The sequence below is a fragment of the Staurois parvus genome, unplaced genomic scaffold (genome assembly GCF_062004578.1).
Source record: "Staurois parvus isolate SC_StPar_1 unplaced genomic scaffold, SC_StPar_1.0 ptg000589l, whole genome shotgun sequence".
NCBI classification, from domain to species: domain Eukaryota; kingdom Metazoa; phylum Chordata; class Amphibia; order Anura; family Ranidae; genus Staurois; species Staurois parvus.
In genome coordinates this window covers 4,256,191-4,280,931 of record NW_028318385.1, presented here as the reverse complement: position 1 = coordinate 4,280,931, position 24,741 = coordinate 4,256,191, and the positions used below count along the sequence as shown (strand labels likewise).

The 24,741-nt window shown below is 38.3% G+C and overlaps 1 protein-coding gene across 2 annotated transcripts in view; it reads left to right on the top strand.

The window, feature by feature from the left end:
• Positions 1-24,741, top strand: part of TTC28 (tetratricopeptide repeat domain 28) — a 670,967-nt gene that overhangs the window by 317,239 nt on the left and 328,987 nt on the right. For both annotated transcript variants that reach the window (XM_089692516.1, XM_089692515.1), the window contains exon 5: positions 10,187-10,694. In XM_089692516.1, the coding sequence (XP_089548642.1) occupies positions 10,187-10,694 (508 nt within the window). The remainder of the gene's footprint in view (positions 1-10,186; positions 10,695-24,741) is intronic.

The following is a 24,741-nucleotide window of genomic DNA, read 5'->3' as shown; positions in this document are numbered from 1 at the left end:
GATGGCTTGCTAACATACATGATGTTAACTATCTTGCAAGTAACTGAAAATTTAATATAAATGTATTTTAGAAATAGAGACTGAATATATACATAAAAGGCAGTGTTACAATAGGTATGTTCTGCAAAACTGATTTTAAAGGGAAAATTGCCTTATATCATCATTTAGGTTTGTATTTTAATGTCATTTAATATAGCTTTTACATGTTTACATGCATGCTCATTCATATTTATGTAATAAATGTAGAGGTTTGAAGATTAGCCACAACAAAGAACTATTAGTTGATCAAAGTTATTACTCATGTAGTGCAGACCTTCTGGTTGGACCCAGGTTCTGATCCCTTAATGGAGCAAGTAGCCAGACACAGGGTATTTTCAGCCAGGTAGGTTAAATCCTACAGGCAGTAATCAGGCAGATAGTGTTCATTTTTTTGTTGTTGCTTTATTTGTTTTGTAGAAGTGAGATAGGGATTGGGAGCAGCTTTTGATGCCCAGAACTAAACAATTTGAATGAGGACACTATCTTGGAATGGTTCTGCACAAAATCAGCACAGGGGGCGCTTCCTCTACCAGTGCAGCCCTGGCAGCAGGTCTGGAACAGTCTCTCTGGGGAGGCATACATGCAACAGTCTCTTAGGAATTCTCTGAGGCCTCACTGTGGTCCAGGCCCTCTTCCAACGTCAGCTGACACTGGCACAAAAGTATCCCAGAAAGATCGTCTTTAGATGTTGCCATGGTTTTCCTGAGACTTTGGTGTGATCCCTCAGCTCCTTGGTGAGCTAGAATCATCTGGGACTTCTTAAGGCTTTTCCTTTCTAAGTCTTGGAAACTTTAACAGCACTTCCAGGCTGGGTCAGTCTCCAGCAGGCAAAGGACATGCTACTTTCTGCTCCAGCTGTATAGAGCTTCAGCTCTGACTCTACCTTCTCCGCCCATTATGTTTCAGAGATTTCTGGAAAGATGGGGGGGGGCAGGCAAGCCTGCAGATGCAGAACCCAGCGGAGGCAAAACACAATCCCATCTCCACTGACTACAGCACATAAGGTGTGTTAGCCTCCTTGTTGTAGCAACAAAATTAAATGAAAAATAAAAGTAAAAATTTACACTTTGTACTGCTCACTATATAAGCTCGTTAACATCTGAGTATGGCTAAGAAAACTGGACCTTGCTCTTATCTTAGTAGGACCCTTCCTGATATCTCTGGGGATTCTTTTCACTGGTAAATGTAATAAAACTGAGTTGATGGAGAGCAACACCTTAAACTTTATGTGCAAATCCTTTATAAGAGATAATGTTAGTTTTAGGTAATGCCAAATAAATATTTCATCAGGAATAGTGCAGTTTTGACAGTATGATTGTGATAAAATGTGTTACTGTAATGCCTGATCTCTGCCTGGGTACAGGAGGAATGTACAGGAAACGTACATAATGCATATGACCTACACAGTCACTCTTCGTAAATAATTTCATGCTATGTACTTTCTATTTTGTGCTTCAAGACACAGAAATCCATTAATACATGTGATAGTGGTTCTATGTCCATGGCCCCATTCCTTCTGACAGAAGTACAATTTCACTAATCCTTCCCAGTCTTCTCTCAGACCTGCTGTCTCTTCACAAGCAGCTAATTCTTGAAATGGAATTTAAGAGTAAAGGGAATTATTTATTTTTAAGATAAACGACATGAAACTCTACTGCTCTGAAGTAGGCATGCGATGATGTCACAGTGGCAGCTGGCTAGGCTCTTTAATGGTGCTGGTGTTATACAATATATGTTACTCGAGAATGCAGAGGAATTTTACTACAGGGCAATTCGTTTAATACCAGTGAACAGTAAGCTCATGTTTGCTTTAAGTACTATGTCAGGATGGAAGGACATTAAAGGAAAAATTGTAAGCTAGATATGTATCCTATTTTGAAGACCAAGCATTTTTGAAATTACCAACTGCAGTTACTGGTTTATATTTGTTAAATTCAAATACTGCAGAAAATAATGTTAGTGTTAAGAGATGTCTGAAGGTGCATTTATTTTGGACCAGTTAAGCAAAGGGACATTACTAGATCAGGTACTGTAAGTTGGATTTAAGTAGACCTAAAATGGTTTGCATGCAGGTAGAAGACATTTTACCTCCTAGGACTGGATAGTTAGTAGCAGGAGTGGAAATGGGGCAGCCTTGATTATCCTTCCCTCACATGCTTTGCTCCTTCCCCCTCCCCTATTCATCAGGTTGCTTTTGGAAAAACTACCATTAGATATTTTTTATACTCACATAAGTCAGCCGTCTGTGTCCCTCATGAGCACTACTCCTGGGAGTAACAGCTGGTAAATGCAACACTGCTGTAGACCAGTCCTATTTTCTCAATGTCGACTCTCCAGTGAAGTCTTCTGAGGACCCTACTACTGGACAATGTCCACTTCACCCAGACAGTGACTTGGACACCCAAAGAAGGACCTTTCTTCTCTGCAGGAAAGAAGATAGGAGACTCTGGAGCTGGATCATTATGTGACTGTGAATTTAGGTGTGCATATAGAGAATGGCTATGTTTTAATGACTAACTAGGGGTGGGTGGAAAGAAAGGATAAGGGGGTGTGCCCTAGTGCCTAGAGTTCAGCTTTACCATTAAAAAGCATAACCAGACAGGATACAATTAGATAGGCCAAAAGGACCTAAAAAGCTCTCCACAGCTCTCTGAAGCACAGTAGAACCTTTTATATATATATATATATATATATATATATATATATATATATATATATATATATGTAACTGCTGCATCACAGCAGTGTTGTGTAAATCAACTGTGTATCCAAAACCACTGGTTTGATAAACATAAACTCCTTTTTTCTATACTTGTGATAGAATGAGACGTGTAAATACCTTCTTTTCTTTGAACAGGGGGCTATCAAAAAATGGAGCACACATCCTAGTAGAAGCAAAAATATATTAGATATACTATAAAATATAGTATATACAAAAACTGGACATGAAGGCTGAAGTTGCAGTATTATTATTTATAGGGTATACTTATAAAAAATAAATGTACTTTCCATGAAAGTATACATAACGTAGCTGAAAATATTCAATTTATGATAAAAAAAAGTACTCCTGTGAGAGACAAAATGGATTTCTGTAGTCAGCCTGTCACTTCTGCCACCTCTTGTATGGATGTAGTAGAAAACTGTGTGCAATCTGCTTTCACAGCTATTTTTAAGCAGTTTTAGCTACATGGATGGATTTACAATTAGACATATTGCGAACGGTGCTACAGAATCTGGGAATCTGCAGATTTGTGGTTTCATATGGAAAAAAAGGCATTGTTAGAAAATACATGTTCCCCATTTTTTGCCTGCAGAATTTCTGACACTCAGAATACGTATTGCATCCACACACATTATTTATTGCAGTTATCCCAAACCAGTATATAGTGACAGATACAGTACATCTGTATCAGCTCCTTCTGATGGTGCTTTATCAGCTTTATAATTTCATTTAATGTTTATATTTTAATAACGCTGCTTGAATCCCTGGTGCATTATATACTTGTCATAAACTGCATGCCAATCAAAAGTCATCCTATTCATATCTGTTTTAAAGTTTTTAATGTTGCTATTTAAACAGCCAAAGTACATTGTATTAGTTTTGGATTAAGTGGAGGAGGATTTGAACCTCTGTTAAGTTGTTATTTCTAGTGTAATAGGTCAAAGAGAGTGCCACATGAAAATCTAAGGTCCTTGCTATATCTACTTTGAACACTAACACTGACGGTTCTCTATAATATACTCTACATGCAGGTCACTCTGCATAGGAGTACTTTTGAGTCCACTTAACATTTTGCCATTTCATCCAGCCCTGAAGGGGGGGGAGTGTTGTGTGGACCCTCAAATACTTTCCTGAAATGCGTTGGATGTGCTTTGCTCTGCTTGTTGAGCAAAAAACATTGGACGCCTAAGGATTTTTCATTTGGTACACATTGAGAGCCTAAGTTAGTCCTTCCTGCCCTCTCCACAGCCAGTGAGTGTTGGAGGGGCAGAACAGAGAGGTGGTGACTGACAGTCACTGCTCTCTGCTTAGAATGAACCTGAAAACTGAGCAATGGGCAGGGTTTGATCGCTCAGTTCTCTGGGTAGAGCCGGAGGGGGACTGCTGCAGCTGGGATCAGTGCTGCAGCCATCTGAGTGAGTATGATTTTTTTTTTTGTTTGCCATTCCCATATTTTTCTTTTAAGAAATTTGAAGGCAAAGTCATCTGTCAGTTTTCTTTCTTATACTGTAAATAAATAAATAATGACTACGCTACAGAATATGCTGCGCACTTAACCTCAGTGGCCACTGAGGTCCAAAGACATAACTTGTACAACTGATAAAAATAACAGTATCCTAGGTGAACAATACAGTATGCATAACCTTACTAGTAAAATACCATGGTAAACAGTATTTTTAAAAGTTGTAGAATTCCCCAAAAAGTAATTATTTAAGTTTCCTAAAAGCCTGTTGTCTGTAATCATAAAATACTTTCAGGCTGAAGTAGTTCCTTTATAGCTAGCTCTTTAGTCTTCATGTTTAGAATCTAATTTCCATGGTATACTGGATGAAAGATGGGTTCATTTTGATAAACAACACAATTTTACATTTGAGAATACATCCATATAAGTCTGGGTCTCTGAAGGTCCAAGGCTTGGGAAATTATATTGAAAATCCAAAATAGCCTAATCAGATTTCTCCACTTGTAAATAAAGAAGTATTTGTGAGACTCTCGGCTAGGTCGAAAATTGCTCAGCCATAATTTAATTTAAATAGAAGCCTATCACTTTACCCCAAAATAAGCAAAAATAATATTGATTTTACAGCGCTCTAAGTCATTACAATTTGTCAGCTTTTATGTTGTAATTAAATTGCCTCGGGGAAGCCTAGTGTAGTTTTTCAATTTCAGAAGCTGGTAAAGGTAGTGTGTCTTGCCAACTTCCGTATCTAATTAGCTATAAATTGTTTTTTATAGCTAATCTGTTACTGCTTCTTCTTGAAAAAGAAAGATTGTTTGTTTATTAATCTCTTACTTTCCTTAAACAGAGTGCACTCAGATTTATTCAGGAAAATGGTGGCCTGCTTTTTTTGTGCTATGAGCTATAATTTATTGCATCTTCTTACTGCTACACAGTCTGCTATGTGTCTTCTTGAAATATTGTGTATTCTTCAAAAGGGAAATACATAGAAGAAAACAATATTAGGTACTTTATTGTTCTAGCACGCACCTGGAGACCACAACTACTCTGTTAGCTGTGCTTATGTAAATGAAAACAAAGCAAAAAAGACATCTCTCCGTGGTTCTTTTTGTGGGTTAAAACATTTCTAGTTTTTCCTTACCTGTTGAAAAGATTGAGAGTCTTCCAGGTTCCATTTGCCACCTGTAACAGGAAAACTAAGCACCTATAACAAATTAGATTACCTCCACTATATCTGATAAAAGTGAACACAGTGTTGAACCTATAGTAAGATTTTGGGATTTTCTTTATTGAAGAGTATCTTGGTGTTGTTTAGTCAATGTTTTGTTGTTTTTCAGTGTCAATGAACTTATATGTCACCTACGGATTTTTTCAAAAGGGAAAATGTTTTAAAGGTCAAATAATTTCTTACCAAAACGCAATTTTCTCATTTCAGTTAATGATATTTAAGGTTTAGTTGTCTTAAATATAAAAGGAGGTGTAATTACTAAGCCCATATTCATGCAAAAGATGTCCCCTTTTTATTTTTATTTCCCTTGTTTTTGATATGGTTCTTTTTGTGGATTCCAAAATTTTTAGTTTTTCCTTACCTGTTAAAAAAGACTGACAGGTGAGCAGGTTCTTTTTGCCACCAGTAACAGGAAAACTAAGCACCTATAACAAATGAAAAAACCTACATGGACACAATGTTGAATCTACAGTAAGATTTTGAGATTTTCTTCATTGAAGAGTATCTTGGATATGTTTAGTCAACGTTTTGTTCTTCAGTGTCAATCAACACATATGTCCCCTACAGATTTTTTTAAAAGGCAAAATGTTTTAGAGGTCAAATAATTTCTTACCAAAATGCAAATATCTAATTTCAGTTAATGATATTTAAGGTTTAGACTCCTTAAATATAAAATGAGGTGTAGTTACTAAGCCCATATTTACGTAAAAGATGTCCCCTTTTCATTTTTATTTCCCCTGTGTTTGATATGGAGTAAAAAATGTCTAGTTTTTCCTTGACAAAAAGACTGAGAGGTTAGAAGGTTCCTTTTGCCACCTGTAACAGGTAAACTAAACACAAATAACTAATAAGATTACCTCCACTATATCTGATAAAACACCTATGTGGGCATAATATTGAACCTACAGTAAGATTTTGGGATTTTCTTTATTGAAGAGTATCTTGGAGATGTTTAGTCAACGTTTTGTGACCTGGGGTCCCCAAGGGATTCTTTTAATTTGCAGGGATTTCCTCTCACTTTCTGTTTTGGCTAAGAGAAGGGAAATCTCCCCAAATAACATTGTTGTATTTTTCATTGGTGGAAGAAGGGTATTTATATACTTGGGTAATTTTTATACTATTTTCATTCAGTATTTGACATTTATAAAGATATTTTGTATTTACTTCATTGACCTTAGTTGTTTTTGATACACCATGTGTGTCCTGTGAAAGCAGCTTCCCTTTGACTGGTATTCCAATCACTGTAGCCTCAATTTTACAGAAGCACCAAAGATGTTAAAGTTGTTTTCTGAAGCAGCATAGTTCATCTGATTTTATTAGACCTGAAAACTTTAACATATATATGTAAAAGGAGTTGATTATTTCTTTTCAAACCAGCTTGCATTTTAATGTCACATAGGTAGATATTAAATCAAATAGACATAGTATTAACAGCCTCTAAATCCTCTTAGAGCAGTTGTTCAGGATATCTAGATAGGTACCAGAGTTAGACCCAACGCACTTCTTAATTAGCTCCCAGTAACAGACATTGTCAGATACACCCCCCATTGGAGTGGGAGAATAGGAAACTCACTTTCACTAAGTGAAAAAGGTATTTTGAGCCATTTCCAAGCAAAAATCAATCACAGTCCATAACTTACAAGGGGTAAGGGACTATAAAGAGACACAAATCTGTGAAACTTTAAGTTTACTTGGTTTTGTTACATGAGAACACCTTTTTTTAGTCACTCTTGAGAATATAAATGACCAAACTGTCCATCAGAACATGGGGCTTTGTTTTAATTATTTAAAATATTATCTGAAATAACCATTTCTTTTTTATTTTATTGGGACATATTCATTGCTTCTACATAAAATGCATAATTCCAGCTACTTCGGTTTAATTTTAGTGTTTAATTTTTATTGTTAACCATGAAAAAGGCAAGATAAGCTCTTCACAGGGCCATGGATTAAGAGTCCAATAAAACATATTTCTGGAAGAAATATTATACTTTTATTATTAATAATAATCAAGCTCAGGAGTGATCATCATCTTCACCGTTAAGGCTTTCTTAGGAGAAATTGTCTCATTCTAGAATTCATCTTTTTTATGGGCATATTTTCAGTATCTTATAGATTAAATCCCTTCCTGAACAGGCAAGTCATCCAATGTATTACTATATATCCTAACATGAGGCAAACTGCAATTATAGGATGGCAGCTGTAATGGGTGGAATTTCCGTTACAATGAGCAATTGGTTGCAGGCTTTATATTTCAGCATTACTGAAAAGCAAAAACACTTTGCCCTTTATTTAATACTAAAGTGCAAAAAACAATAGTGTGCAGTGGCCCATGACTACCAATCAAAAATCAGCGTTTAAAGTGTTACTAAACCCAGGACCCTGCATTCACTATCTCTGGTCTCCCACAGTACACAGAACATGGAAATGCATTTGTTTTAGTAAATACCTTTTATTATCAGCAGTTAGAGCAGTCTTGTGACTTCTGTCAGTGTCCAGCAGAGCACTAGTTAAAGCTTGTAGCAGGAGTTTTCATTATGCTCTAGATGGATGCAGGACCCCTGAACTCTGTCTGGATAGTGCTAATTGGCCCTGTGCTGATCACTTGCACTCTCCCATGAAAAAAAAACTCTCTCTACTAATACACAACAAACTGAGCATGTGCAGAGTGACTCCAAACCTCTGTTCTACCAGGAGATATTTAGGGGACAATGGAAAAGGGGGAGAAGGGGAGAATCAGAACATGGAAATGCAATTTTTTTAGTAAATATAAACTGATAAATACCTTTTCCCATCAGCAGTTAGAGCAGTCTTGTGACTTCTATCAGCGCCCAGCCGAGCACTGATTAAAGCTTGTAAGAGGAGTTTAGTTTTGCTCTAGGAGGATGCAGAACCCCTGACCTCTGTCTGGACAGTACTGATTGGCCCTGTGCTGATCACATGCACTCTACCAAGAAACAAAAAAAGCCTCTCTACCAGTACACACCAAACTGAGCATGTGCACATTGACTGCGCACGATATGTCTTAACAGGAAATAAGAGGGGGACACTGAAAGAAGGGGAGGATCAGAGAAGTCAGGATCAAATATCCTTTTTACACAATGTGGAGAATTAACCCTTTAGGTTCCACAGTGAGTATAACAAGTATGCTTTACTGCATATACAGACTGATTTTACTCTTGTGGGTTTAGTAACACTTTAACAGTTTAATGTTTCCAAACAAACAAAAGACTAATTCTAATTGGTTCTTACACGTTACTGTTGGTCGCACAATGCACAGTGCCCTTTGCTCTTAGTTTTTTGTCATTACTGATGCGTGCAGACCAGGGTAAGATCATTTCTGATACGCTTATGTAGTTGATTTGCTAAAGCCCCCCTGATTAGTTCCTGATGTCAAGGCAATGTCTGTGTACAAGTAAACTAATGTTGGGATCCCAGTGCAGGAAGGCTTGGTGTTTGGTGCAGAGGGTCCTGATGCAGGAGAGGTGAGCATGCAAACAATGAGTTTCCCTTACTTAAGGGTTATTATTACAGGAAGGGTTAGAGGTATACAGAGGGTTAGGGTGAGGGCGCTTTAGCATACGGCATTGCTCCTTGTGTCATAAACTACAAGCATGTAGTTTAATGTGGAATTCCAATATCTAACATCAGAATTTTGGAAAGTACTTCCTACTGCATACCTTTTATCCAAGTACTTCTATAACTTTTACTGATGGTACCTTCTAAATGCGTGTACATATCACTAAGAGATCCTTTATGTTTTGGAATAGTAAAAATATACCTGCTAATTTGCAGTTTGTATGATTTATTATCTTTTTTTGATATTGAAATTTTATTTTGCAAATTTACTCCTCTGAGTACATATACCACTTTTGAGAAATTATGGTTTACTACTAAAAAATACTTCCACTTAAAGTGGTGGTAGGCCTCTAACATGAAGAATAAAGAAAGCATCTCCCTCTATAATGTGTGCTTGTCTCGATCTAGAGCAAGTGTATTTTTTGTCTGCTGCCTCATTCCTCTGCTATATGCATGAGTCACTTCTGACAAGTTTTCCTGACACCAAGAGAAATAAGGTGACTGGGTATCTCCAGCACACAGTCTGTGATTGACAGCCTCAGCTCTGTTCCTGTGTGCTGTACTTTGGGGAAGTTTCCTTTCACTTTCTGTTGTGAGTTCATGAAAAATAACTATATTATATTCAAAACAAAAAAAAATTAGGTGTTGCCTTTAAATATATGATTGGTACTAACCTGGACTGTATTTGTCATTTGACTCTATCAAATAAGCCTGCACATCATTCTTTAATGTAAATAGCAATATTAGAATAAAACTTGCCTGTAAATATACTGTGTTGTTTCTCTGTGCTTATTAAAGATCAGTTCCACTTAAAGGTCAACTTCACCTTTATTTCCATTTGACATAGTTGTTGGAAAGTGGAAAGATGGTGTCACACTCTCCAGAGTTTTCACTGTGTAAAATAAATGTAGAAAGAATTAATAAATACAAGGCAGTGACATTTCATTATGGTCCTGAGGGAAAGAAAGAGACATTGACTTCTGATGAACATTTATTCAATGGTGTTTCAGTCCAGCAGTGCCCGTCCAAAACTGAAATATCCCTTTTGTGTGGCATCATTGTTTGTTGTGTTTTGCTGCAATGTGTTGATCATTTTGTTGCTGTATTACTTATGCTGCATTTCTATTTAATTCACAAGTCTATTTTCTTATTTTTGTAGGCAGCATCATCTGCTTTAAGCAGTTTAGGTCATGTCTACACAGCAATTGGTGACTACCCCAATGCACTGGCAAGCCACAAGCAGTGCGTTCTCCTGGCTAAACAATCCAAAGATGAACTGTCTGAAGCACGAGAGCTGGGAAACATGGGAGCAGTCTACATTGCAATGGGGGACTTTGAAAACGCAGTCCATTGTCATGAACAACATTTAAAGATTGCAAAGGACCTTGGCAACAAACGGGAAGAAGCCCGGGCATATAGTAACCTTGGCAGTGCCTATCACTATAGAAGAAACTTTGACAAAGCAATGTCGTACCATAATCATGTTTTGGAACTTGCACAAGAGTTATCAGAAAAGGCTATTGAGATGCGAGCCTACGCAGGCTTAGGCCACGCTGCACGCTGTATGCAAGACTTAGAGAGAGCTAAACAGTATCATGAACAGCAGCTAGGAATTGCAGAAAGTCTCAAAGACCGGGCGGCTGAGGGTAGAGCATCTTCAAATTTAGGTAAGATCTGTACATTCATTTATACTCCAACTGAATTTTAAATATAATGTCTTTGCATATCTGATTAATTTCTAAGTCATTATTCAGCGAATTCACTTACTGCATTGTCATAGTTACAGAAGTGTATACTGTATATAATGGTTACTGGTCACTTAACTACAGGAGCTGTGATGTCAAAATTTGTATAAAGGTAATTTTTGCGTGATAGAATTGAGTAATGAGGACTACAATATTGCAGGGGATCATACCAAAGAAAAGCAACAAGCTCAGAGTAGTTACAGAACCTAAAACTAGCATAATCCGTCTAGCAATACTAGGGTTGTTGGTTCGAATCACAACTATGACATTATCTGCCTGGAGTTTGCATGTTCTCTTTGTGCCTGTTTTGGTTTCCTCCAGGTAGTCTGGTTTCCTTCCACACTCCAAAGACATGCTGGCAGGTTAATTGGATCCTGTCTAATTTGCTCTAGTATGTGTATGTATGAATGTGAGTTAAAGGTCTTAGATTGTAAACTCCTTGAGGGCAGGGACTGATGTGAATGTACAATATATATGTAAAGCGCTACGTAAATTGACAGCGCTATATAAGTACTTGTAATAAATAAAATAAGTAATAATACAATGCTACATTATAAGTGTAGCATTTATATATCCACACATCTCATGTCATATGGGCCTAGGGCAAATCAAGTCCTCTGTCCATCCATCAATAAAAATGACTATAAATTGTTTGGTTACAATCAAGGGGATTTTACAAAAAAATAGATTGGTTTAGTACAGTGGGAGCTCCCACTGTACTAAACCATTCCCACAGTCCTTTGCAGACTGAAAATAAGCCACGCATTGTATTTAAAACAGATCTGTAGCCACCACAGTAAAGATATATTTGTATTTTTAATGCTGTATTTGAAATACAGGGCAAGGGGGAAATCTGTGACCACCCTGTTCAGAATCCCCTGTGAGAGAGGACTGTGTAACTGCCAACACACACCATCCCTTATCCTCAGCAACATTACATTTACACACCATTGCCAGTGTGTTTTCCTGAATCCTCCTTTGGACCAGTGTCTGTTTTGCCACCCTATAACCAAACACATTGGAAGGGTATTGGGAGTGCTATTCTTCCCCAAAGGGCAAGCCATTTTTTAAGGAGGACTCCACACCACGGGGCTTTCTTTCAGCAGAAAGCCCAGGAACACTGTAATCTTATTTTCTCACTCACTATACTGCATACCATTTAAGATAGAAGTGCTAAACACATCCGGCTCTTCACCAGCTTACCTGGTCTACCCTTGACGCCATACCATGTACACATGTAAAAAGCTTTCACTTCCATGACCTAATAGCCAGACTTACAGGACAATCTATGCTACAGAGCTCTCCACATTGAGAATGAGCCAGAAGGTGAGGGATACATAAAACACTAGTCCTCCCTCCATAGGGGCACCAATCCCACCACAGTCTCTCACATCCTTTACCAGCTGGCTGCCATTTTTTGTATAGAAGTGTCCCAACCCAAAATGTTTGTTAGTGTTGCTCACTCTGGTATGCTTAACCACAAAGGTTACTCTGTTACACTGATTTTGCAGGAGCTCAAAGCCTTTAGCCCCGAGGGTTCAATGGCTTTATCTCCCATTTTATACGCCCTTGTGATACACCAAGGTCACACTTTATTCTCTCGCTTAACATATTACATCTCAGAAAGTAACACAGACAACTCTTCCTTGGTTAAACTTTTTACTTGTAGACTTGATAAATTTACGTTAACATTTCACATCATTCTTCATCCCCATACGAACGCAATTGATAGTAGACTTTTGGCTGTGTGTTTTCCATAGAGGTCGATTGGCTGGGCTCCTGGAATAATGTACTGTCACTAGCAGTTTACAGAATAGGTGTATAGAGAACTCATGCGGCCGATACTTGAGTTGAAAGATTGTCCATAAACATTAGGGTCCACGACACAGTGAGCACTTCTTACTGCACTTCTCCCATATCAGACCCCCCCCCCCCAGATATATATATATATATATATATATCTACAAGGGACCAATTCTAAAACATAATTCCAACCAGTAAAAGGTGAAGCATGACATTTTCAAGATGGCTGCTGTTCAGCTTTTCTGGTCACACTAAAATAATAGTTTCCCAAGCTCATGGACAGCAATCTATAACTGCTAATCCCTATATTAAATATAAAAAGAAAAAGCATTGGGAGAGGAAACCAATGTGGCCAACATTTATTATGGTATACTAAGGAGCACTGTTTCAGCAGTTTAAAGCGAAACGTCATCCAAAAGGGGATGTTCTGCTTGCCTACCTCCTCCCTCCACTTTATGTTTTGGCACTTGTTTATTATTGGGTAGGGAGCTGGTACCTGGATTTTACAGGTATCCAATCCCATTTCTGGGATCACCAAGGTGATAGAAGTGGAGGTTTGGTCCCCCCCTTCCCCAACAGCCTTCTGGGAAACATCACAGGTCACAGAAAGCCGTGGGACCATTCACAAAGTTCAGCGCAATCATGTGCAGTGGGAATCTGGCTGTGAAGCCGCAAGCAGTCACAGTAGGCTTCCTAAAGTAAACATGTGAGTGCCTGGACCTGAAGTCAGCTGAAGAGCTGGCTCAGGTGATCCATAGACAGGTAAGTGTCATATTATTAAAAGTCAGCAGCTACAGTATTTGCAGCTGCTGACTTTTAATTTTTTTATTTTTAGGCTGCAGAACCGCTTTAAGGTCATCAAACAAAAAAAATTGTGATGGACACTAGGGGGTCGATAAGGCAAATAGGCTGCTCACTTTGAAAGGAACGTTGTACTTTACAATAAAATTTTCCTACAGTTTATTGAATGAGGTGCAGCTCTGCTGACTTCCATCATAAAATCATGTGCAAGCAAAAATCTTTTTTTTTCTTGCACGTGGTTGGATGTTCTCTGCAAAGTGGAACACATTTACAAGGTTCTAAAGCAAATTCCCATGCAAAGTGAAACTTTCCTTGCAAAGTGAACAACCTATTTGCCTTTAGAAAATCATCTCTTAATCCTCTTTTAATATGACTATAGTTGACATGCTTTCTTTTGACCATCTACTCTACTTATTAGGCTCACAATCTAGTGTTACTGTGGCTAGGCCAGCATGCATCACCTGCTTAAGACACACAGAACCTGATATGTAATGTCCTAGTACACTCTATGGTGCACGGCCACTGGCCATTATATTGCATTATATTGAGTTATGCATATTACTTGCTCCCAGTATTGTCTCTGCTCCGATAGGGCCAAAGCATTTTAAGAATGTTTTGCTGACTGTGTTAAATTCAAAGATTTCATTATAATATTTGCACAATTGGGTGCATTCAGAATAGGCTGCTAAGTTAAAGAAATCTCATCCTCGTCATCTATTTTTTATGCATGAGTTTAGCAAATATGTTACAAATGAGACGACTATTAAATTGGATTCAAGTGCGTTACTTATTATTTTGTTTTTCCACATGCTATTGATCAAATGGTTCACAGTGGTATTCCTGAAATGTAATAATAGACGTGTCTCAGAATATTAGTAGCACAGCGATTTTTATTAATAGCAGCCTTTGTTTTTCCGTTTTAGCTCTCTCAGCCCAAATTCCAAATCTAAAGGGAATTGCTGTGAAGTGTATGTGTGTGTCTGTGTGTATTTCTGTGTGTTCAATGCTTATTGTAAATTCTACAGTGTAATTACTTGCTTCAATGTTCTTCATTATTGTCTTTATTTTAATTGTTGCTGTGATGTTCTCTTTATAATATGCTCTTCTAAGTGCTTTACAGTATGTATTACACTATTTAAACATTTATAGGAAGGAGCAAAATTAAAAAGCATAATATTAATATTATTATTATACAGGATTTTTATAGCGACAACAGTTTGCATACCGCTTTACAAAATAGTTGTACAAAATAGTAATAGACCTGTTTATTGACTTTAGATGCCCATACAGCAAGATCTTCTTAGCTAACCTAAATTTGTGATTAGGGAATTGAGTTAGATACTCCAGAACTACAGTGAAGGAAATAAGTATTTGATCCCCTGTTGATTTTGAATGTTTGCCCACTCACAAAGAACTGATCAGTCTAAAAATCGAATGGTAGGTGTATTGTAACACTGAGAGACAGAATAGCAACAAAAAATTCAAAAGAAAGCCATGTATACAAATTATGCACTTATTTGCATGTTCATGAGGGAAATAAGTATTTGATCTCCTTCACAAAACATGACTTAGGACCTTAATGTGTTTCTTCTTGAGTCACTCCTTTCTTGCCTTGGCCATGTGTTTCCACAACCCAATATTTGACGGTGCATTGCCCCGTCCATCATCCGTTTGATGTGGTGCAGTTGTCCTGTCCCCTTAGCAGAAAAACACCCCCAAAGCAGAATGTTTCTACCACCATGTTTGACAGTTGGGATGGTGTTCTTGGGGTCATAGGCAGCAGTCCTCCTCCTCCAAACACTGCGAGTTGAGTTAATGCCAAAGAGCTCGATTTTGGTCTCATCTGACCACAACACTTTCAACCAGTCCTCCTCTGCATCATTCAGATGTTCAGTGGCAAACTTCAGATGGGCCTGGACATGTGCTTTCTTGAGTGTATTACCAATTGTTTTCTTGGTGACTGTGGTCCCAGCTGCCTGGAGATCATTGGCAAGATCCTCACGTGTAGTTCTGGGATGATTCTTCACTGTTCCCATGATCATTGACACTCCACGAGGTGAGATCTTGCATGGTGCACCAGACCTAGGGAGACTGACAGTTGTTTTGTGTTTCTTCCATTTGCGAATGATTGCACCAACTGTTGTCACCTTCTCACCAAGCTGCTTGGCGATAGTTTGGTAGCCCAGTCCAGCCTTGTGTAGGTCTACAATCTTGTCCATAACATCCTTGGACAGCTCTTTGGTCTTTGCCATGGTGGAGAGTTTAGAATCTGATTGTTTGATTGCTCCTGCGGACAGGTGTCTTTTATACAGGTAACACAATGAGATTAGCAGCACTCCCCTTAAGAGACTGCTTCTAATCTCAGTTTGTTACTTGTATGAAAGAGACCTAGAAGCCAGAAATCCTGCTGAATGATAGAGGATCAAATACTTATTTCCCTCATGAACATGCAAATCAGTGCATAATTTGTTAGACATGCATTTTTTTTTTATTTTTTGTTGCTATTCTGTCTTCAGTGTTACAATACACCTACCATTCAATTTTTAGACTGATAATTTTTTTGTGAGTGGGCAAACATTCAAAATTAGCAGGGGATCAAATACTTATTTCTTTCACTGTATGTACAAATAGGAGGACATTTTCACTTCTGTATAACTAAGAGCCAAGTTCTTGTACCATTAAATGAGTGGACTAAGTGTTGTAGCAGTAGCTTGAGGAGATTAATCTTCCTCTCTGAACAGTCCAAACAAAGTCCTTTCACTATAGACTGAGCTGTTCAGGACACTTTGTCCACTTTATAAACACAGCTGACTCTCTAAAACCAGAGGGGTGGCAACAGCACACAGTCTCTAGGATCTCTCACTATTGTCTGTACTCACAAATGTCTTCAGACATTTGACTGCTTCCTTCCAATGCCTTCCAGACACTTTCTTCTTATGATACCTGATCAGATCCACAGACGACAGGTCCCTCAATCACCTCCAGCAACGTCTAGCAAAACCCACCCCCCAACTTGTGCAGCTGAGATCTCCAAAATAAGCAAACACATGACAAGTGGCCTGGGGGGGGGGGGGGGCTGTGGTCTCCTCCTCAGGGATAATTCTGTTCCAGGTCTGAAACTATTTATACAGTTTCCCAGCACCCATCTGTGCAATCTTCCCACAGGGATTGGCTAAGACAGTATAAATATCCACGCTGCCTATTTGCCTTACTCCACACCTATGTCCCAGAACCATCCAGTGAGTTCTAGAAGGCAGAAGGCGTAATCAAACCTGCAGCCTGTGAAACACAGAACAGACCTATACAATCACCAACAGCCGAACTGATTACAGCAAGCCAAACTAAATTTGCCTAAGAACAAGAATGCAGCTCCACTGGATACAGTGAGCCAGAACTACATTTACCTAATCCTAGCACATATGTAGGAGGGGGCTTCATGGGTGGACTGGACAGTTTTGCTTTGTATATTTCTAGTGTGTGCTCGAAACAACAGAAGAGGTTTTGCAATGAATACATGTGGCTATCGCATTACCTGAACTTTTGCCTGTTATGAGAATATTCTGTTAAATGCTGAGAATAATACATATTCACTAAGGAAATGGAAAGTGTGTTAACCCCTGGCACATACTCCAACAGGGAAGGAACAAACAAAAGAAAGGTCTGCATCTATCAAACATGCCTGAAAGGGAAAGTATAATTGTTTTCATTGAGCACATATTTTTAAAGCAAATGGATTGTGGATTTGACTATCCTCTTTATAAACTTTCTCTTACTGTACGTGTTTATTGTATTGTAATAAATATAGAGATCTGTTGATTAGCCACTAGAGGTAGCTCTCAGTGCAATTACTCTAAAGATTTAAACACAAAAAAATTTAAACTGAACTCCAGCAAAAGCAGTGTCTAAATGTATTTAGTCAAAACATGAAGCAGCACCAAACCCAACCAAATTTTGAGCAAAAATAAAAATACATATAAAAACAAATATAGGCAGCTGCCTCTTTAAGTGAAACAACACTTTACATGAATGTGCAATTGATAAAAGTAGGCGCTCACCAAAATAGTGCAATTGTGATAATCATACAAAATAGATATCAATCAACATAACATAAATATTAAATACTGTGTCACGTTTTTTGTGACATGTTATTTTATATTTATGTTATGTTGATTCAAATCTATTTTGTATGATTATCACGATTGCACTATTTTGGTGAGCGCCTACTTTTATCAATTGCACATTCGTCTAAATGTATTTGCCATTTGTATTCTTCCTTGAATCGTGTTGTTCTTTGTGTATTTCTTCCAGATCTGTGATGTAAGTGTGAAATTGTTCCTTGCTGCAGGGGCTTAAAGTGTTACTAAAATCAGTCTGTATATGCAGTAAAGCATGCATAGAACATGCCTATAAATGTCCATGCACATGAACCCTAACAGCAAAGGCACTGAAACCTTAGGTTTCTCTATGAGAGCAGATCTTACCAGCTCTAAAGATCTAAACATCCAGCAGGTATTTCTAAGCTGTTAGAAATTCCCTGAAACCCAACTTAAAGTGTTACTAAACCCACAACAGTAAAATCAGTCTGTGTAGGCAGTAAAGCATGCTTGTTATACTCACTGTGGAACCTAAGGGGTTAATCCTCTGTATTGAGTAAAAGGCTATTTGATCCTTTCTTCTCTGCCCCTCCTCTTGTTGAAATGACCACCTGATACAGTCTGAATCCGTGGTCGCATGCACATGCTCATTTTGGTGTGTATCTCTAGAGAGGTTTTTTTTTCTTGGGAGGGTGCATGTGATCAGCACAGGACTAACCAGCATTGTCCAGACAGAGGGTCAGGGGTTTCACATCCTCCTAGAGCAGAAAGAAAACTCCTCCTATAAGCTTTAACCAGTGATCTGCTGAAGTCACAAGATTGCTCTAACTGCTGATGAGAAAAGGTATTTAGCAGTTTATATTTACTAAAATAATTGCATTTCCATGTTGTGTGTAATGTGGGAGACCAGATATATTGAATGCAGGGTCCTGGGTTTAGTAATACTTTAATGAAGACCAATCAATGCTGCTCTCTCTCCTTGTACGGGGTGACTGGTCTTGTCGCCGCCCTCCTCCTGTAGTTTTCTGTATGCAGCCTGCAGTGGGTGGGGCATGATGAGTCCCTCCCACAGTTCTGCTCTCTGCACAGGCTATATACAGCACAGTGATATTATTGCTACATTTACAAAGTAATGTCTGGGTTTCCAAAAGCATTTGGTGCACACAAAGTGGATTTGTTATCTAAGTGGCTCTTGAGAAATATATCTGATTGAAACTATGTTCACGTTTAAGTTTTGGATAGACTGGTTAATAGTTAAAAAGTCAGGATTGTATTGCTTTCTGTGTCTCATTGGGGAATTTTCCCTTCACTTCCTGTCCTGGACATTCAATAACAGGATAGGACAGAAGTTTTCATTTTCAGTTTCTATAACTAATAATATTGATCTATTGCTCCATATTGTCAGCAAGCAATAGATACCTATTGCAGTTATCTGCAAGGGAAGGCCAGGCAGAGCTGGATCAGTTTTAAAGGGTTTAAGTATGAATTCTGCATTCATATTCCCTGCATACATTCTATCGTAAATTGCTGTGTAAATATCTTTTTTCAAAGGTTTTCTAAGCGGTCATGTGACTGCAAAGCTACAGCTCCTTATTGTAATTGTGTAGCTGGAGTGTGAGCTCTCTCCTGCCGACATAGCCTAGAGTTATGGACGCCGGTGGGTGATGTCACTGCTGTAGGTGATTCAGCCCCACTGTCAGCCCTGCACATTTACATAGAGAAGACAGAGGATTTATAGGAAAATGTATGCAAAACAATGGGGAGGCAACATTTAATGTTGGTTTATTTGTAAGTCTTTCTTTCTACTTTAACTTCAAAGAAATGCAGACATTGCTTATTGTTAAACCAGTGCTAAAACATTTTAAAACGCATGGACATCAAACTCTCATTTAAAGCAGAACTAAACCATCTCATCCTTCACAGCTTAGCCTTTGTTCGATCTGCAGTTGCCTAGGCACTGCACGTGTAATCAGTTATGACATCAGCCATTTGATAGCTTGACAGTTTGGTTGGGAGCTCAGGCAACTGTGATCTTTATCAGTCATAACACGCCTTTAACCATTTCCCGACAGCCGTATAGCAGAACTACTGCTATAGGGCGGCAGGGCTGTGCAAAATCACGTATACATACGTGCGTTTGTATTTCCAGGTAGGGGGAGCATGCACCGCCCTACTTGTGCCGCCATTGGCGGCCACAGCTGTCGATCACTGGGTCCTGGCTGGAAATTCCCTGCCGGTACCTGGCGATCACCGAGGTACAGTGACAGGGGAGAGGTCTGTATGTAAACAATACAGATCTCTCCCCTGTTAGGACCGGTGCAGAGCAATACAAAGCAGCATGCTTACACAGTAAAACACACACAGCACACACAGTAAAACAGCATACAGTTAACCCTTTGATTGCCCCAGATGTTAACCCCTTCCTGCTCAGTGTCATTAGTACAGTGTCAGAGCTTTTTATTAGCACTGATCACTGTATTAGTATCACTGGGAATGACAGTGGCAGTTAGTCAGTTCCCCCCAGTGTCAGAATGCCCGCTGCAGTCCCGCTATAAGTCGCTGATCGACGCCATTACTAGTATATAAAAAAAAATTCCAGTATATAGCAGTCCCGCTATAAGTCGCTGATCGACGCCATTACTAGTATATAAAAAAAATTCCAGTATATATACTGCTATGTGTAGACACTAGAACTTTCACGTAAACCAATTAATTTACATGTATTGGGATTTTTTTTAGAAAAGACATGTCACAGAATACATTTTGGCCTAAATTTACGACGAAATTTGATTTTTTTTTAAATTTTTTACTGTATGTTTTATAGCAAAAAATCAAAAATACTGTTTTTTTTTTCAAAATTGTCGGCCTTTATTTGTTTATCACGCAAAAAATAAAAACCGCACAAGTGATCAAATACCAACAAAAGAAAGCTCTATTTGTGGGGAAAAAAAGGGACATATATTTCATTAGGGTACAACGTTGCATGACCGTACAATTGTCAGTTAAAGTAATGCAGCGCCGTATTGCAAAAAATGGCCTGGTCAGGAAGGCGGGTAAATCCTCTGGAGGGCAAGTAACTATTTTGGGAAACAGTTATATCTGTGGTTGGAGTTCCACTTTCAGTGAGGGAAATATCATTTGAGAATTTCAGCAATCATAAACCTGTAAAAATGTTGCCATACTCCAGGATAAGCAGATTTTTTCTGAATACAAGAGGCTTGTGTATTCTTATTTGAATCTGGGTGTGCTCTTTGATCTTTTTTCTAGATCTTTATACTAATCCAACATAAATCCTTGCCTCTGTGCAGGCTTCCTGCAATAAAGACCAGTCACTGGTCACTCTCTCTTTGTGCAGGGTGACTGGTCTTGTATCCACCCCCTCCTGAAGGTCCCTAGGTCCCTCCCAATGCTTTGCTGTGTGCACAGACTTTGTACAGTGCAGTGATGATATCACTACTACTTTTAGTAGGTAATAACTGAATTTCAAAAGGCATTGGTGCACTCAAATTAGATTTTTATCATTTGTGGTTACTGTGGTTACTGAGGAGGACATATTGACAAGAAAATACTTTTTTTTTTTCTTTTGTTTTCACCAGCATGTCTCCTTATGGGTGGCCTACCTAGACTCTTAAGGGTCTGTATAGCAGTGTTTTCACACAAGATTCATTAATTGTATAGAATCTTATGTGATAATGAGTGAATCTTGAGTAAAAGTTGGCTCAGCTCATTGACAAATAGAAATACTTGTATTAATATTAATGACAGAAACTGTATTAGGAATTTCTTAATATAACTGGATAGCTCTGATATTGCTCACAGAGGATTTATCTATAAATATACATGTCTATAAATATATTACGTCAGCCCAGGGATGCCAGTCCCAAGATGCTAAATTGAAACTGAAAAAATAGAAATGGATTAAAGCTGTCTTAACCCCTTTAAAGGATTTATGGTTAGAGTACCTTGTGGTTGATTTACTAAAGGTAAATAGGCTGCTCACTTTGCAAGGGAATTTTCCCTTAGCATAGTGAATGTGGTGAAAATGAACATTGTGAAAAATAACCAATTATGATGGAAGTCAGCAAAGCTTAATTCACTAAGCTAAGAGAAAAATCCCTTGCAAAGTGAGCAGCCTATTTACCTTTAGTAAATCAAACCCATTGAATCTGTAAAATATTTTGATAGTTTACGTGTTACACAAAAACATAGCAAAATGAACCACCTCCTAAGTAATTGGAAGATTCTCCTAGATTTAAACTACAAGTGGTTTTATTGATTGCTATGCAAATGCCTACATTATTCAATTCACTTAGGCGTTCAAGCATCACAAAATAGGAATAATTAACAGAGGCATTTCATTTTCTAGTTAGTGACCCCGAGAGCACCTTGGCTGTTTTCAGCTGACAGAGTGTGGTGGAAGAGGATATTACTCTGTGTATTACTGTTTTGTGTCTTCACTAGATCAATGTCACTTATCTACACTCACTAACAGAGCACACTTTTCTTGTACAAGCCTATAGATGCACCCTTCAAAAATCCTACAAAATCTGCAAGACTAATGCAGTTAATTAAAAAAAATCCAAATCAGTTTGCCTGTCATTTCACACAGAATTAGTATGTCTTGATTAGATGAATTGCAAATCTATGCAGTTCTCTAAAAATTCTCTGTTAAATAGAGGTCAGAGAGGAACTAAATTGTTCTCAACCACTGTGCGTAAAAATGACCCCATTGTTAACAGCAGACACGTTAATATTGGTGGCCATTAATATGGCCTCAAGGTGACAACCAGGGCAAAGTCATGCTTTTCAATACATTTTCATTGTTACAAATATTCATATACAGGCATACCTCGGTTTACGAATTTAATGCGCTCTCCGGGACATTTCGTATTGCGAAAAATTTGTAACACAGTTTCCCATAGGAATGCATTGAAAACCAATTAATCCGTTCCGGAGGTTAGAAAAAAGTAAAAAAAAAGTCCTTTATCTGTTCAAAAGTCTTTATAAAGTGCACTCTAAAGACATAAATACTGTACAGGGACATGATTAAAAATTTCCAGAATGGCTCCAAAACTCGATGCAAAAACCACTCCAACACCTTCACACTCGATGCCACATGCTACACACAGACTTCAGCATGCACGGGTTCAGCGCTATAAACCTCCCAGGCGCAATTCATCCTGGGGAAGCTTGCTTTGCATTGGAAAAAAAAATTGTAAATGCACTGAAAACCAATTAATCTGTTCCGGAGGTCAGAAAAAAGTCGAAAAAGTCTTATCTGTTCAAAACTCTTTATAAAGTGCACTTTAAAGGAACAGGGCCGGCGCTATAAACCTCCCAGGCGCAATACATTCTGGGGAAACTTGCTTTGTATTGCAAAACAAATTCATAAACCAAGGCATTATTATTAGCAATGGATTTTCATTCGTAAACCAAAAATATGTTAACCGAGGTGTTCCTAAACCGAGGTACACCTGTATGTGTTTCTGTTATGTATTCCTTTTGGTTATTTCCAAAGGTATCAGAACATTTTCTTCATTTAGTGCTGTTTTGAATCTCTTTTCTTTAAAATGCATAGAAGAACGTACCTGCTTGAGATTATGAACAGTGGCATTGCAATTTCTATTTTGTTATAAAAATGCAACATGTTGTACCATTCATCTGCATTTTTTAGAACTTTGTAGCCAATGGTAAACAAGTAAAATGTAGAGTCAGTGTTCATTCCATTGCACGTTCTCTTCAATGACCAGTGGAAAAACTACTTGAAAGTGGACTAATGAGAGAACAAAAATGGTGGCATCTTTAAAAGAGGGATTAAAAACTGATTGAAGTAGGATTACTGTTTGTACACCTAATGTGTTGCATTAATCAAACAGATGAATATGTCATGGAATCAAAAGTGTACACAATGTGTGATAAATACATCATACATCCAAAAAAAGTACTCCAAAATCCCCACGTGGGAATGTTTACATGAATATAATTGTTTCCAAAAAAGAGTCCAAAAGATAACACCGTGAGTCCCACACCAAAAAGACATTGCTGGAGGCTTACTGGAAGTATATGACTCTCAAGTTATAGAGAAGTCATATGACGCATGGCACAATCACAACTACTAATCGGCAGGCTCAAGCTTCCATCTATGGATTAATGGCTAGGAAGATAGAGGGATACATCAATATGAATATTTGTCTCCGGTCAACATTTGATATGTATATACATGTTAAAAAGAGAAGGGAGGCTGGACGCTCCACATAGTGTAAAATCCAACAAACCTTTTTATTAAAATAAAAAAATGTACTTACAAATATGAAAATATTACAGTGCTGTATACTGAACCCTCACAAACAGCTAAAACACACTTCTGGGGACACTTGTGAAACTGTGATAACATCAAGGCACGGAGCTCTGCTGTTCGTATGTTGTCAGAGTTGGCATCTTCCATGAGGGGGGATTACGACAGCAGTAATACAATCTCATATTTCTGTTAGCCTTCAAGTAGTAAATCAGACTAAAGGCAAAGTAGGGGAGGGATATAGCCCCTCTCATTTGTTTTTTTGGGGGGGATTTATGTCCTGTTGAAGCAATTTCCCTTCACTTCCTGTGTCATAGCCAAAACAGGAAGTTAGAGGACGTTTCTCTAAAGTGAGTGAGTCTGTGGTTATCTCTATTGTCCCCATTAGAACATTACTCCTCTATTCCTGTTCTGGTGAAAACCCAGAAAAATGTGGAATTTTCTTTCATTTTCACGCTTGGCAATCACAGTTGCCAGGACAAATAGAAATGAATCACTCCATATAACCATATTATCCTCTTGCAGTTCCAGAGCTCAGATTGGGAAAGGAAGGGAAAGAACAAAGAACTAAGCAGCTGTAAGGAGAGCTCGTTAGTATGCTTCTCCTTTCACTGTCCAGCCACAGGCAGGGGAATACACATGCCTTTAAAAGAACTTGCCTCCTCAAAATGTGCCTTTGGACCCTGCAGAAGTCTGTTTGCAAATACTTCCTGAATGTCAAATTTGAATAGAGTTGGATATGACCCCTTGTAAGAATGATAAAGATGTCCCATTCTTCTTCCATGGATGAATGTGACATTGGTACAGGTTTTTCCTCCTTGGAAAAAAAATGGACCCATTTAATGCTTAAGTGTGGGCACAGGTAAGTAGACTAGCATCCATCTATACCTGCCCGCCTCTGGTCAAGTCAGTTAAAGTGCACCAGAGGGCAAACTTTTTCTGCTGTCAGTCTGATGGACCTGAATGGACCTGGAGA